The 16478-nt window shown below is 31.4% G+C and overlaps 2 protein-coding genes across 5 annotated transcripts in view; one reads left to right on the plus strand and one right to left on the minus strand.

Moving 5' to 3' along the window:
- Positions 1-589: 589 nt before the first annotated feature.
- On the minus strand, positions 590-10089 carry LOC148612362 (box C/D snoRNA protein 1-like). 3 transcript variants are annotated; one of them, XM_088593712.1, is made up of 8 exons: positions 10023-10089; positions 6118-6293; positions 5436-5521; positions 4559-4662; positions 3968-4036; positions 2827-2988; positions 1161-1282; positions 590-822 (listed from the first exon to the last, which is right to left on the minus strand). In XM_088593712.1, exons 1-8 carry the CDS (start codon positions 10025-10027, stop codon positions 809-811), a joined length of 738 nt encoding a protein of 245 aa, XP_088449838.1. In that variant the 5' UTR covers positions 10028-10089; the 3' UTR covers positions 590-808. The 3 variants fall into 3 exon arrangements, with proteins under 3 accessions (XP_088449838.1, XP_088449840.1, XP_088449839.1); XM_088593714.1 differs by having other exon boundaries at positions 1149-1282; XM_088593713.1 differs by having other exon boundaries at positions 1113-1282.
- Positions 10090-10278: 189 nt separating this feature from the next.
- Positions 10279-16478, plus strand: part of LOC148612363 (uncharacterized protein C05D11.1-like) — a 40096-nt gene continuing 33896 nt past the window's right edge. Inside the window, exon 1 of one of the 2 annotated variants that reach the window (XR_015924369.1) lies at positions 10279-10498. Coding sequence is in view for 1 of the 2 variants with exons in the window: in XM_088593710.1 (XP_088449836.1) it covers positions 10345-10498 (154 nt within the window). In the remaining variant the exon portion in view is untranslated. The remainder of the gene's footprint in view (positions 10499-16478) is intronic. The other variant, XM_088593710.1, reaches the window with a different exon arrangement.

The raw sequence follows: 16478 nt of genomic DNA on the forward strand, positions 1-16478 counted from the left end.
CCACATGACCACTAAGTTGTTATGGCCTTTACACCCAAATAAAAATAATTGTTTTCTGGCTCTCAATTCCTTCACAATTAAGGTCACAACAACAAATATCAATCCTAGCCTAACTTTGGTGGAATGAAACATTATAATACAATTTTATAGTTTCATATACTTATACTTAGTTATATATAGTTATATTGAATAAATATTAACAATATGCTGGTAATAAGCAAATTAAATACCAATGAATTAACAACAAACCCCACCAAGCAATAAAAAAACAAATTTAATAAAATGATTATTTACCAAAACATGTTGTAAACATTTCATGCAAGTCCATTACTTACATGCATACATGTTGAACTTTTCCATGTAAATTTCTACAGATGACAACAATGCCATACTAACATACATCCACAACAATTTTAGTCATGTGAAAGAATAAATATCATATGAGAATACTTTTATAGGTTAAGAGTAACCTCCTTTAATGATTGGCAACAAAAGTTAAGTAAATGTTTAATCCATAAAATGTCAATATCTGTTCTAAATCCATTCATATCATGAATTCATTGTCATAGAAAAATAGAGAAAACAAAAATTACAAATAAGTTCTTTATTAGGCACATGAATCTATGAATGTGGAGACAAGTTACATTTTTCTAACATGGAGTAAATATACATGTATATGCTTTACAAATTTGTTTACAACTGAAATTCATTGTGGTAGGCTGTTTAAGAATCACTTTTCTAGTTTTATCATCACATACATGTACATGTAGATATAAATCTAATCATTAGTTTTAGTGACATTATTTCATCAGCCTTCCTCTCCTGAAACGTAAAGAATAAAATATTAAGAAATTTTAAATCAAATAAAATAAGTTGAACAGATGTTGAATGTGATAACGCTAATATTGTTTCTAAAAACATTCTTTATTAGCAGTTAATTATCACATTTCTATAGCCTCAAAAATTGAACTTCAAAATTTTCTCCAGAGCCTTGAAATTTTATATTTTAACTGTCTCAATGAAAGAGACAAATTCTTACAAAAAATGACATAAATGTATATGATGAAATATCAATGAAAATTGAAAACTTGGTAATTCTTTAACATACATACACTTTAAAAGTGCTTGTAATGGTTTAATGTGAAAACCTTTATTTCAACCTCTTTCTATAAGGGTATATTGATCCTGATCACAATAATCAATGTATATAACAGGATATTCTACAACAGTGACATCAGTTAAATTCTCCAGTATAGACTTTTCTTTGTCCAATTTGTGATACCTGTAACAACAAAAGAACATGGTATGTAACAGGGATACCAGGTGTTCATTTCGAAAAGACGTAAGTGTAAAATTGATTGTAAGTTATGACATCACAATGCTATTTTCTGTTGTGACATCATTACTTATGATCAACATTTTACTTAACACTTTTTTTGTGAAATTGACACCTGTATTCTGCCTACAGACCAGATCAAAAATCAGATCTTTGATTTATCTCTATTTTATTTTAGATACACATAGAAAAAAGGCAATATATAGTGATCAATAAAAGTTTTCCACTAAAATGTAAGCATTGCCAATATAAATAGCTCAAAAATGTGTTTCATTGACTCATGAAACATCACATGTAAAGAGATAAGTGTAATTTAACAAAGTTAGAAATAGTAACCTGCCCGCCAGCCCGAGACTGGCAATTTTTTGGCAGGGCTGGCTAATTTTAGCAAAAATTTATATAGCCACATAGTAAATATATTGAAAAATTGTATTCAGGACTGGCTGGAATTTGAGTGAGTTTCCTACCCTGACTTTAATGATATGCACACAGTAAATGTAGTTAATATGAAATTGGCATTGCCTAAATCAGCCATTACCATAAGTTTTACCATACATGTACCCACTGTGCAAGACTCATAAAAATAGTAAAATTTTATCAATTCAGTAATGTTGTTATTACATGTTGTTGTCATGTATTAATTTTTAATGATGCATCAGGTTTATATGGTTGGATCATTTAGTGAAGATTTCTGCTTCACAACTGTAATTTGTATTTTGTTAGTAAAAAAGTCACTGATACAGATTAAACAGTTCAGCTACAATAGTATAACACCCAAGAAGATATGCAATTTAACAGGATTGACTACACAAAAAAGTTCTGAATGTCTTTTGCTCTTCACATGTTCAAATCAGATCAGACATTATTAATGTCACTGATTAAACACTTCAACAACAATAGTATAGCACCCTAGATATGTATTATTTAACAAGCTTGACCACAGTTCTCTTTGTACCAAGACTATTGATACTGAGTATACAACCTTGATATACACCTGTAAATGGAATGACTAACTCTAGGCACAAAGGAAAGTTCTGACTGCCTGCTCTTTCCAAACATGACGTTGTATACAAATGTTAGGCATACCCCCAGTCAAACACATCTATATAAAGCCACACAATCTGAAATCAATCCATACATTGGGAGCAAACTTATCAATTGTTCCGTTCAGTCACTGCATGTAGGAGCTAACAACACTCCATTCTATTTTCTGTTCAGATGACCTTTTCAGAATCTCAAATTTTTTCCCTTTGAATAATGCTTCCAAATCATAAAGATGAAATCTGATTGGCTGATCAGAAAGGTCATCAGAACAGAAAGTAGAATGGAGTGTTGTCAAATCCTATATGCAGTGACTGAATGGAACAATTGATAGGTCAAATTCTAAGATAATTGTGATGAAATTTTGATGGATAGATAGACATGGTGATTCCAATATAACACCCACTCCCACTCGTAGAGTGGGGGTATATTAATCTGACAGTACATACCTAGGACTATTGGCAGGATGCCCTTCAGCTTTCATATAAACATTACAGCTATCTAGTCCTGTATTGTTATAGTCTTTCAGTTTCTGTCGACATACTGGATCAGATTCAGTTGGGTCAATGTATTTCTTTAATAAATCTTTCAGTATAGAATTTTCTGAGATTCTGAAATTGTATGTAAATGTATACATGTATGTTAAACTGTAAATTCAGAAATTATTGCTTGCATTTCATTTCATGATTTTGTTGCTTTCATGTACAGTATTTTTTTTTTATATATATCAGTGATACCATATAGCAGATAATTTTTACAATGAACTAATTTTGGCGTTTTTTAACAGTCTGTCTAAAAACACCAAAATAAATTCAGTAAAATATTAAGTCTGGGCTAAAGAACTTATAACACCACTTAGCATCCGCCAAAATTTTTCTTATACATTTTTGCTTTACAATCGACAAATTTTACACCTGCCACGATAATCCATCATACTGTATTTGGTAAACTTTGAGTCACTTTTTTTTATAAAAAATAAGGCAAGATCTTAAAGAAAAACATACAGTTTTGCATGCCAATAAATTAATAAATGTTTCATTTAATCACAACAAATAAAATCACAGGCATACAAGAACTGTAAAACCTGTCTAAACTGAACCTCTTCTGATCTATAAAATTGGTTCAGTTTAGACAGGTATTTGGTTTACCAAGAATAAATATACTTATTTTATATTAATACTAAAGGTCTATAAAGGGTGTCTGGTTTAGACAGTTTTTGGATTATTCAGGGTTCAGTTTATCAGTATACAGCTTTCACTATATTGGTTAAAATCCTGCAAAAATTGAATTAATGAATTTAAAATAGTTGAAAATTGTAGGGTTTTTTACCATTACCAGTATTTACATGTACATAGGCAGTTCATATAAAAAAAAATGTATTCATTTTATCACTAAGATAATACAACTCAAGCCTATATTGTTGAATGGTGATTATTTATGTTTCATCCACTTCATTCATATGAAAATATTGTAATTCCACACAATTGTACTGCCTATCAAATACACCATTAATGACAAATAAACATTACTTTACTCCACCACCTTAATAATTTAGAGACTTCTATCATATTCACTGTGAACATTGCAAACCTGGTATCTGTATAAGTTGAATCACATTTAGGAAACATCCACTTAATTTGCCATAAAATTGTCTGAGACCTACACTCACAAAAGAGAAGAAAGTTAAAACAGACAAAGTATCACAGAGACATCAAACTGTAAAAAAACCCTATCAAACAACAATAAAACATAAAACAATTAAACCAAAAATTCTACATGGGGGTTATTTTCATGGATATTTGGATATTTCTAACCATGAATTACAGGATAAATATTTGAAAGAGGGAGTAATGAGTGTGCAATTTTTAACCTTTCTAAGCTATTTTCATAAGTTGCTATTTTCAACATAAAATTAAAATTTTGTGAATGATGGATTGATATTCTGGCGGGAGAAAGTCCAAGAGTGAAATTTATACCAAATTTATTTCAGTGTGAATTATCAAACTTTTTACAACAGGGAACGTACTATAAATCACTGCTATTGATAAGATGATGTAGCAAAAATTACCTCATATAAAATTTCCACATTTACAGTATTAAACATTTCACAACTTTTGAGCATTTTCTTCATTTCTTGAACTACTTTAAATACATATTAATATAAGCTCAACAAGAACATACTTAATATGGAATGTTGTAAAGTTATGTTTTCTTTTCTCCATAGGGTATGGCATTACTCTGAGGACGATCTTTCTCTTCTTAGCTTGTCTGTGGAGTTCTTTGAGCTGGAGTGAAATAAAAGGTACTAAAGACACATTCTCTATAAAGATTAATGTGCACCAGTGATGTTTTGGATTGCTATGACCAAAATTTAAAGGATAGGTTGAACTTGATTATACATCTCAGATTGTTTTTTTTCTTCTAAGAGTAAGTTATAAGCCCTGGCAGATTATTTATAGCATTAGTTCTCCATATCAATGCCATTGGATACTACAGTAAATACTGCACTTTACTTTAAGCAATCACAGGGAGACCAATGTCAATGCAGCTTAAACTTTGTTTCCAAAAAGTTAAAATGTATCAATTCTTGCAAATCAGGTACTATACACCAGTTTATTTTCATGGATGTTCATTTATACACATTCTAAAACAAGGGACTAACTTGCAGCATTTCATTTTCAAGCTTTTTTTCTTAAAAAATTTATATCCTCCATGAAAACAAGATTTTTGCAAATGAACAACAAAAACTTTAAGATCTCCAATTCATTGTCATGGGATTTTTGAAAATTTTGGATTTACATATATTAAATAGCTCCAAATAAAATTTCACTTTCCCAAAACTGAGGTCTTCTTTTCTTTAAAGTGTTCTGAAAACAAGACAATGTCTCTGTCAAATCAAGCAGATTACTTTCACACTGTGAGTAACTTAATTTAGATTTAATGGTAATATAATGTGTATGTGATATTTATATAATTCAATATCTACTTAAATCAATTTAATTCATGTAAATAACTAATAGTCCACAGCCGGTACATGTAAATAACTTAATTGACCTACAAAGTTTGGCTGGCCTCTCTTTCGTTTTAGATCATCTCTTGAAGTACTATCAACTTTTCTTCCAGTTTCTTCAAGGAATCTGTAATCTGCAACAAAAATATTAAGATGCTTTGGACATCAGAAAGTATTAAAAGGAACAGAAAAATTTAAGTTAGTATAAATGTACATACTTGATTTTATATACAATGTATTGAGCTTTAAATATGACTCATGTCAAATTATTCTTAATATGCATTGTTGCATGCATCGATGTGCTAGGAATACCTCGACTCATACCGAAAGCTGATATGGGACAGCAACAAATATCAATTAAGCCCATGTATATAAAGCAACATACCAAGTTTGAATAAATCCATCCAGTGGGAGTTGAAATTTTTGCGACAAAAATTTTCTCAATCATCCCATATACAAGAACTGAAAATTTGGAAAGTCCCACGAAACAGAAAGTTAATATCAGACAGCATCAAAGTGGCTTACAACATATGCCCCATCTACTTTGTACATGTATACAAAGTCACATACCAAATTAGAAATCAATCTGTCTGGAGGGAGCCAAGATTCATGTTATTAATAAGAAAATGTTGAATATCAGAATGATGGACAAAGTGATTCAAATACACATTTTTACCACAAACTAGTTACATGGAGCATAATGTATAGTGACTTAAGCATAATATCTTACCACTAAGGAGATGTGAATCATTAAATTTTTTCAAGTCTACATATTTTGTTTTGTCTCTTATTCCTGAACAGTTTGTGTCAGCTTTGTGTTGCTTAACACATTTCAAGGAACAGCTCTCCACTCCACATCTTGGACATCTGTATTTGGCAGTGCACTCAAAACATATATCACATTTCCTCAAAGAAAAGAAAAACTTGATATGAATGGTATACATTGTATAATTTCATTTTATTGGGAGTTATAACAAACCATAACCAACCCTTTCACCAACTAAACTAAAGAGTTTACTCCCTAGTTGCAGCTTTTAGCAAAATATTGGTTCCTTACCAGTTAATCACAACATCTCCTGCTTTTTTTTTCTTCTGAGATATTGGTTCCACATGAGGTGACCTCTAAATGACAAATTTGATACAGTGATACAAATCTTGCGACAATGCTTAAATTCATAATTGGGAACTTAATGCTGAGGTTTGGAAAACTTCGAGCATATTTCTTTTTGGGAATGGGGCCCAAAGTCCCAGAATAAGGGTTTGAAAATCACTGTACTGTATGTACGTATCACATTTACAAAATTTATTTTACTATTCTATAGACTAGATGGAATGGGTTTGTTCAGATTCATATTGGCTTTGATAAGTTTTGATTTATAACTATCGAGATGGGCAAATCCTGGATATCAACATGGGATAGGGAGGCTGAATTGATGCAAGTTGTTTGGCCACACTACCACCTAAGCCATAGTCACTTCAGCAATAGTTATCTCGGCCACAGTATATTTCGTCCATACATTTTTTCATTATATATGGTTATAATTATTACCCCAGTACACAAATTTATATTAAAGTGAAAAACAAAAAATTAAAAAATTTCTGGTATTTTTATTATTCATAGTACATGTAGCTGTAGTTGAATCTCATCTGAATAATCCATAATATTTATTTTTGTTGCTAAAACAGATCGTGTGTATATCACTTCCTTGTTGTTATGGGCTACCTAAACAGGGCTATAAAGGCTATATGTTACACGACTTTTCATTTATCACAGGTGTTTTTGGTCATGAATTTCTAATTCATCATGGGGTTTTAATGAAACAGCATTTTTGATAAAGGTTTCACGTTGACACGCCAGAATACAGGATTTTGCTTCCTCATTTTCAAAATTTTCTGGGGGGGGCAAAATTTTTTGGCCTCTTCAAATTCCATTTAAGCATGCTCAAATGGAATGAAGTGAAATCCTGCATTGCTACATTTTTCTGTCAGGATTATTTTAATGGAAATTGTTCTTGGGCAAAGATTGTATTTCATCTGTACTACATGTATATGATAATGTTATTCGTGTATTTTCTTTGGCTTCGAACGGTTATATTTTATGAAAAATGACACATTTTTTTTTACTCTAATAAAACTAATTCACTGAAAAAAGGATTAATAGTGTAACAATTTTTGAAACGGACTGACTCTTACTTAATAGAAATTCTCCATTTTTTTTACATTCAACTTCTGCTTTTTAGGACTGAAATAATGAAGGGGTGAAATGCTAGAGTGACTTCTATAAATATTGCTCTGAGACAGTGTTTAGAATAACTAGATGACAGTGGGGGGTTATGTAAATCGATGGTGGTTAATACAATATGATACTTCGTATGTTTGAATGTTTAATAGATTATTTATATGTTATGTACAGTAGAAATGGTCTGGTCAAGTATAAGTGCTGCAAATATTGAACTTTTTTTATTCAAATTGACCCCATGCAGGTCCAGGTGTTATAAGAATAGTCCTGCAGCAGCGCTAAGCTTGTCATAAAAGGCGACTAAATAGTGCTAAGAAACCTAGCCGGGGGCTAGGCGCTCTGCCCACAGAGCAACTGGGATAAGTGCCCCAGGTGGTGGAATGAGGTACCCCTGTCATGTTACATGCTGGGGTTGTCAGGCTATAATACGGTAAACCTGACCGCAAACGATAGTGGTGCACTGTGTTGGGAGAGATGTCATGTTCCTCGCACGTTAAAGAACCCTGTTGTGATATTCGATAGGAGTAGGAACCTTTGCGCTCCACCACAGGAGGCTAAATTGCCCCACCCTGCCCATCCCTCCCTCTTTCTAGTGGCAATCAAAATTTGTTGACCCTATTATCCTTGTGTCCCATCCTTTTTTTCATTTCATCATCATTTCATGTTCATTTTATCATCCTTTTCATGTTTATCGTCTGAGTATAGCTGAAATATTGCTGCTCGGACGTTAAACCCCAACAAACAAACAAACAAACATTCAAATTGACGTTTTTTTTGTTTGAGTAAATTGGGATCTAAATTACAGATTTAAGTGGAAATACTAAAGTTTTGATCTGAATGTATTGAATCCTGATTAATTATAGTAGCATTGATAATTTTAATAACGAAGGGATGCTTGTAACCTGTTTGAACATGAAAACGTCAATTTTATCTATCTGTTTCATTGAGTGAGTCGGCACTTCACTTACTATTTTGAATTATTCCTTTAGAGAAACAGCGTCCCCGAGACAAAGTTAATTTACTATTTAGTGGAATTTGCCTTGTATCTAAAATTTCCATCCGTACAGCACATATCTTTAATGTTATTTTAACTTTCTGAAAAGCCAAAAGCACAAATCACGGCATCTATGGCCATTGTTTACGGTAAAGAATTCCTTGCCGTAAATTGGTTTATTGTCGTAAAATGTTGATGTCACTTGCGTTTGGCGGGACATATAAAATGGAAGGCACTTTTGATACTCTTCAGTCGTGATTCAACTCCTGAAAAAACAGTATTCTCAAATTTCAAAAGGTCCTCATGACACTCTAAGTAAAGAACCATTCCTTTTTGCGATGTTGCAGAAGTGTTCAACAAGGTTATTATAATAAAACTTTAATAATTGAGTTACTCTTGTAACTCTATTTAAGTAACAACTAGCTATTACAAAGCTACAGAATGACTTAGTTATTCTATGTGCACAAAACTATCTTTAATATTCTATAGTGACTGCTGCTAAAAAGCTTTATTTATACTGAAGTTCGATTCATTGATTAATCGTAACTTACAAAAGTTGTACAAGAAAACGAGACTCATTACCACTTACACCAATTTTACAATATCTCACATTGCGAGTTAAATGTAAATGTACAATAAACCAGAACACTTGACCAGAGCTATGGCCTGTATGCTTATACCAAATTTGCTACAACATTTATTTTACATTTATTATTGAAGTTTTGATAATTTTCCACGAGAGACCTTGTTTTGTTGACATTTTGAACCGTAATAGAGAGTAGGCGGAGCTTGTTATTTTTGGAATGGAAGGGTTCAATAATAAATGTAATTTTTGTAGCAAATTTGGTATCAGCATACCGGATTCGAACTAGGTAGATGTGACATGCACAATTTCAACTTGAAAGTCATTACAAAGGGTTGAAGGGTGATACTCCGCGGTACCGCTAAATCTCCAACTTTTTGTATGGCACATCGTTCTGACCCCAAACCGACATATCAATATCCAAATAAAAAAGAGGAGGGTTGCAGGGTCAGAGGAAATTTGGACTAACTCCACTAAAGTAAAACAGACGCTGAACAGCTGATTTTGACAGCACATTGTTTGTTTACATACAGTTAAGGAACATTTTAATTCCATTATTTTAAGTAGTTGCATATGGTACTACAACGTCAAAGGGAAAAACAATAACTACATTTTTTTTTATCAAGTGGTGGTTACCCAGAGACAGAGTAGACAGTAGTCAGTAGATGACTGGACCATAACTTAAGTATACAAAAATGTTACAGGTCATCTGAGGATAGAAATCAACTGTAAATAAAGAATGTGCGTCAGTTGAAGTTCCTCAATGAAGAATAAAAGCCAATTCCAACAGATAAATAATAAACATGTAAGAATATTTACTTCATCTTCTTTAACACATGTGCAATTCAATTAAATGTGGTAAATATCCGAGATGTCCCGAAAAAAACAACAAGAAAATAATGCTAAGTTCATGATAAAGTGGAGATACTAATAAAAGAACAAGATTAAAAAATAATAATAATAATTGGAAAACAGTAGGAAAATACTTTCAATATTTCATTTTTATTTCAGTTTTAATTTGACACGATCAACACAGACGATTTAAGTAATGACAAATTTCATTAAAATAGCACTACCAAACTGACATTTCGGACATCATCGAAACCTCACCTTACCTTACCGACTCTCAAAATCCCGAATCATGCCAGCTGCAGAAACAGAAAAATTCAAATTATTATACTCGGTAGAAGCTGATGGCAATATTCCTGTATCAAAATATAGATCTGAGAGAACAGGTCTAACCATATGTATTGCCAATGTCGACGGCCCATTGGTCAATGGGTATTTTTGTCTTGGTAAGTTTGATGACCGGAGGAATCGGACCAAAACGAAAATGGATCATTACAAGGTCGGACCATCACAAAATCGGACAATAAATTAAAAAAAAAGATGAATGTTTTTGTGTTCTAATGACATATATTTATATATGTAGATATCTATATATCTTTTTAAAAAAAGAGTGAAATTTTACAGAGAACTCTATCATCTATGCCCGAAAGACATTTGTTTGTTAAAAGGAACATTTTAAAATAAAAAAGTCACTAAAAAAAGAACATTGTGGTATGACAGCAGATTTTTGCATATATCTCCAAAACCATCAGGTTTAATCAAATTCTGACTTGGGTAATAGTATTCAGCATGATGAGATCTATCAGTCAAACAGCAGAGTGCCTCTGTGACCCCGAAATCCTTTGATCTCATTTGCAGTTACCCATGAGCAGATAACTCTAAAAATGGTGGGGAGAAATTTCCCAGGAAAATTTTACATTTCCCCAGCTTCAAAGAGTCATTGAATTAATTAAAATCAATTAGAAAGTAGGTAAACAAAAATCGTATCATATACGAAAATAAATTCTTCAGCTAAATGACATCAACAAAATCATTTCAGATGGACCAGTGAGGAAAAAGAACGCATAGAAAGTCCCCCTCTCGAAGAACGAGATTTCATTGTTTTGATTTTGAGCCAATGGAAAAGCTGACAGAATTGCATTTCACATGTCATATTATTAAAAGAAGGGTTTTCTAGATAGGTTGACCAATGAACTTCAAGATCTGAAAGGGAATTCCATGTTCAAGGTCGCTCTCAATGTTTATTTGCAATGCTTCCGAGGTTACTCAAAAAGCATGTTGTCATTAAATTTTCTCGTGTATTTGCGCTATAACTCCTCAGAATTGGCTTTGTATGGTAAAATTAGAGTTGGAAATGAGTTACATATTATTCATTCCATTCTAACTTGTTTATCCTGAGTATGTTTTTGGAAGTATTTGCTTATTTACCCCTCCCCCTTTTTCCCCATCCCTTTGTTTTGCTTTGACATATTGAGAAAACATGACAAATTTTACACACAATTGAAACATTATGGACTTTCTTCTTTAATCTATTGTGAAATACCATACAAAGATTTATCATGGCATAACCACGATAGCTGTCAACTGTATTTGCAATTTTGAAAGACTTTGTGGTAAATCAACATCATGAACATGGATACTTTTCAGACTAGTCAATTTTGTGTTATAATTTTACATTTGTTTTTTGTAGTACTATTTTTTGTTGCTAAAAGTGAGACTTCAGTGTATTTTTATTTATCAAACCTGAACAATATCTCTACCTTTCTTTCCTCAATTAACCTAGCATTTTTATAGGAATTATATTTTTTCATTTGCTCAAAATACAAGTGAGAATCTATTTCATGATACTTATTGTGTATTCATATCCTGCTATGATTTATACTTTACCTAATATACCTTCCACAACTGGTATGTACATACTAAAATGTATGTTATCCCTTCTCTTTTGTCATTAAGGATACATGCCATTGGAAAACAATTAACAGACAGTAAAAATGGTAGGTGTCAGCAAATTAATATATTGAATAATTAAGTTACTAAATAATAGAATTGTAAGCCACTTATATAGCAGTTCTTTATTTAATAGTGATATGTATTGACTAGTAAAATCAGTCACAAGATATCAATTAACAAATGTCTTATTTTAAATTCTTTTTTTTTTTGTAAAATATCTTGTTTGTTTTTGTTGTATTTTAAAGCAATGCAAAATATCAAAAAATTAATCGTCTGGAAAGAATTTTTCCACCACTTTGAATCTAGATTATGAATACATGCACATGCCACTTTAGGTATTGTATCTATCATGTTATGATATTTCAAAGAATTTGTTTTTCAAATTTTAGAAAATTATTTAATAATCTCCTTCCACAGCCAGTGTTAAGATGTTGTGAACAAACTTTGGAAATTCCTTGTCAGTCCACTTGGTCCCATCCATTTAAGACAGGAAATGTGTTCTTTGTATTTTTTTAGTTATAAACACAGGGTGTGTGTGTCTTGGTGTATGCATGCATGCATCTCAATTTACATGTTTGTTTATGTTATTATAATAGAGGATTTATTTAATGGTGGTTGTATTTGTACTTTGAATTTTTTTTTCAAAAGATTCCAGTATTGGACAAAACTTAAAACAGTCAGCCTTTTACAATGTATTTCATGTTATTCAAGACAGATATGCACTGCATGGTGATGGTTCTACATTACAAGAATATTTTCATTGTGTAAAGTGAGCCAAAGTGTACAAAAAGCTATATTTTATACAGAAAAAAAGTCATCTTCTGAAAAAAAAATATTTTTTAAAAAGTTCAATGTTGATATTTAAAAAAATTCAAATTCAATTGACAACAATATTAGAAAATATATAAAGAAATTTTATTGTAAGAAAATTAATTTCCCACAAGAAATAGATTTGTTTATATAAAAATGAATTTCTAATGTCAAAAACTAAAGTTTTAATATATGAATTCTCAATGTGAAAAAAAAACAAATTATCTTTTTCAGTAGTAAAATTTAGTTCTAACATTCAAGAATCAATTTCTAACATGAAAATGAATTCATTGTAATAAAAATGAATTTCTAATTCCATAGACTTGTTTTTAATTACAGGTTAAAAGTTAATATTAAAAATGTATTTTTTGTCCACTTAGGCTTGCAAGTCATTCTGGTACAGATGAGTTCAAGAAGAATATTTTAACAAAAAGTTCTTTTTCTTCTTTTTATTATAACCTAGTTACATACTTTTTTAGACATTTTTAATTGAATGTATGGGTTGAAACTAACTCTCTTGGGAACTTCCAAATACTTCCATACCAGGTTACTTCCCTTCCTCAATGTGTAATTTAGAAAAAGCTGACAGAATTGCATTTCACACCAGATTATGACTGCAAACTGTGTGAAGTAGTCTCATATTACGAATACTTTAGTATGTTAAAATTTCTAAGCTGTTCATAGTTGGAAAGTGAAGGTATCTTAATTTGTTGCCGGCAACCAGCAAATTTCTCACAAAGGGGTAGGTGACTTGAAAGCTGACAGAATTGTTCCTGCTGATTAATTCGCTGAATTGAAAAGATAAATACATAGATAAATGATCAAAGATTTGTACATTTATTCTATTTTTTACCAATGGTAATAGAAATGGTCACACGAAGCAAGTTTCCATCAGAAATCATTCCACTAAAAACATGGCCAATCTGACCACGATTTGTCACTTGACTCTTGCAAATGAAAATGATGCCATTTTCGACTTTGCTGTTCAGCTGTATCTGTGGTCAAATTTTGGTGGAAATCCGTTGACCCATGTTGGAGTTATTGCCCTTTTTGGACATTTTTTTGCTGTTTTTGATGTTATTACTTTCTAAAACCTTCTCCTCAGAAACTAGTGTACAGAATTCAATGAAAGAGTATCCTTAACAAAATGACTGTTTGGATTTTTTATCAATTAAAAAACATGGCCACCATTACTAAAAATAAAACATAGAGGTCAAACAGTAGTTTTTCGCTTATATCTCCAAAACCGTTATGTTTAGCCAAATTCTGACATGGGTGAAAGTATTTAGCATGATGAGATCTGTCTGTGGTCAAATTTTCATTTTAATCTGTGAAGCCATGTTGGAGTTATTGCCCTATATCGCCGTTTTTTTTTTTTCTTGCTATTTTCAATATTATTTCTTTCAAAAATCTTCTTCATACCATGGGCTGGGAGGATCCATCATGCACCTCCCGACTCATCAACTTCATGGTGTTTTTTAGGTACCTTTATACCTCCCATTACTGAATCAATTTGTTGCCAAAGAATATTCTCGGATTCTTTTTCAGTATAAGCCTATATTTGTACCCCACTGGGTCAAAAAGCCAAGATTTTTGTGACTCAATTGTTTGAGTGTCTAAGCTTTCCTGGAATAGCATGTGTGAACAAACGAAAGACATTTAGGTATCATCATGTAGCCCAATGTCTCAGCTTTACAATAGTACCAAGAAAGTTGCATAAACGGGAATTTCAATTTTGTGGTCAAAAGTCAAATCAATTTGACTTTTGGTATCATTCGATAGATAATTTAATTTTCTACATAAATAAACCACGAAAAACTAATTTTGAAGATAGAATTTTCAAAAAAATGTTAAAAATATTACCCCCACACCTAGTAAACTGGTCTCAGTATCAAACAGAATTCTTATTCACAGCGTACTGACACTAAAGAACTGACATTTTAGGCATTCATAATTAATATAATGATGTACCCAACATATCTGATCAATTCAGGCACTTAGGCTTTTCTTTTGGGGTGACAAATACTATAATTGGAAAAAATGGAAATTTTCAGAATTTCAGAATATACTTCTATATCACCTATATTGTCTTTTTTTCTGACTACTGTGGTTTAAACAAGCTTTTATGTGATACAGTACATTTATTATAGTGTAATAGCTTCAAAATGAGCCCAACTAATAAATATTTGAACTTTTCCAAGTCAAGTTAGGTGGAAAAATGCCACCCCTGCCCATGAAAAAAAAGTACCTAAACATGAACAAAAATGTTAAATTTTGGCATATAAATGGTGTACAATGACATGTTTGGTACTATTGTGTCAATTATTGATGTATCCAATATATCTTCTCATTTCAATTGCATATTTTTCAGTTTCAATGTAAAAATAATGAGTTTTTCATAAAAAGGGGAATTTTCAGAGTTACATATTTTGTTCAATTTACTTATTATTGACAATTTTTTTTTTCAAATACCACACTTCAAATGAGCATTTGTATATTAAAATGCAATTATATTGTGTCTTAGCTTTTTAATAAGCCTGAGTAATAAATATTTGAACTTTTCTAAGTCCAAATAGGTGAAAAATTGCCACCCATACCCATGAAAAAAAATGCCTCAGCATAAACTAAAATGTTAATTTCTAGCATATAAACATGTACAATAGACATGTTGGGTACTATTGTTTTTATTATCGATGTATCCAACATATCTTCTCATTTCAGGCACATATTTTTCAGTTTCAAAGTGACTATAATGAGTTTTTCATAAAAAAGGAAATACAATATATAGCTACTGTTACCCCAAAAAGAAAATCTAAGTACCTAAATTGATCAGATATGTTGGGAACATCATTTTTCTTAGTTATGATCACCTAAATTATGAATTTTACGTTGTCAGTATGCTGTGAATGAGAATTCTGTTGGAATCTATGACCAGTTTTCTAAGGGTAGGGGTAATTTTTTATCATTTTTTGAAAATTCTTTCTTGAAAATTAGTTTTTCGTGGTTTATTTATGTAGAAAATTAAATTATCTATTGAATGATACCAAATTTTAGATGTTTTAGTTGAGCAATAACTTGTAGAGTCAAACTGATGTGACTTTTGACTGAAAAATCGAAAATCCCATTTTTTGCATTTTTTAATAAAGTCTGACTACCAAAATCGCCAAAATTCATCAAAAGAACCCCAGAAGAATGAATTGTGATAATACTAAACAAAAAATACCAAATAAGTCATTTTTTACTGAAGCATTAATACTCTAGGGGTTTTGACATTGAAAAATATGTCAATTTAAGCAATTTTTCGGGGAGGTAGTAGTACATTTTTTCATTTTTACCCCAAAACCCTAAGTGTTTCCGCAACTTTCTTGGTACCATTGTAAAGCTGAGACATTGGACTATGTGATGATACATACATATGTCAGTTTACTTTGTTTTGAAGAAAGAAGAAGTTCGTAGAATAAAAAAACTCAAAAAATAGATTTTTGCCTCAACAAGGTATGAGAAGTAGCCAAAAAATACAAAAATGCTTAAGTTTATCTTTTGGTGACAAAAAGATTCATAAATGGGAGGTGGAAGGGTGCACGAGGGGTTATCTCAGCCCATGTACAATCTCCTCTGACACTAAATGACCAATTGGAACCAAACTTGGTATGAATGTTCCTT

The sequence above is a fragment of the Perna viridis genome, chromosome 7, assembly GCF_037379345.1.
Source record: "Perna viridis isolate PV_CMFRI_1.1 ecotype Kerala chromosome 7, ASM3737934v1, whole genome shotgun sequence".
In the NCBI taxonomy this organism is placed as follows: Eukaryota; Metazoa; Mollusca; class Bivalvia; order Mytilida; family Mytilidae; genus Perna; species Perna viridis.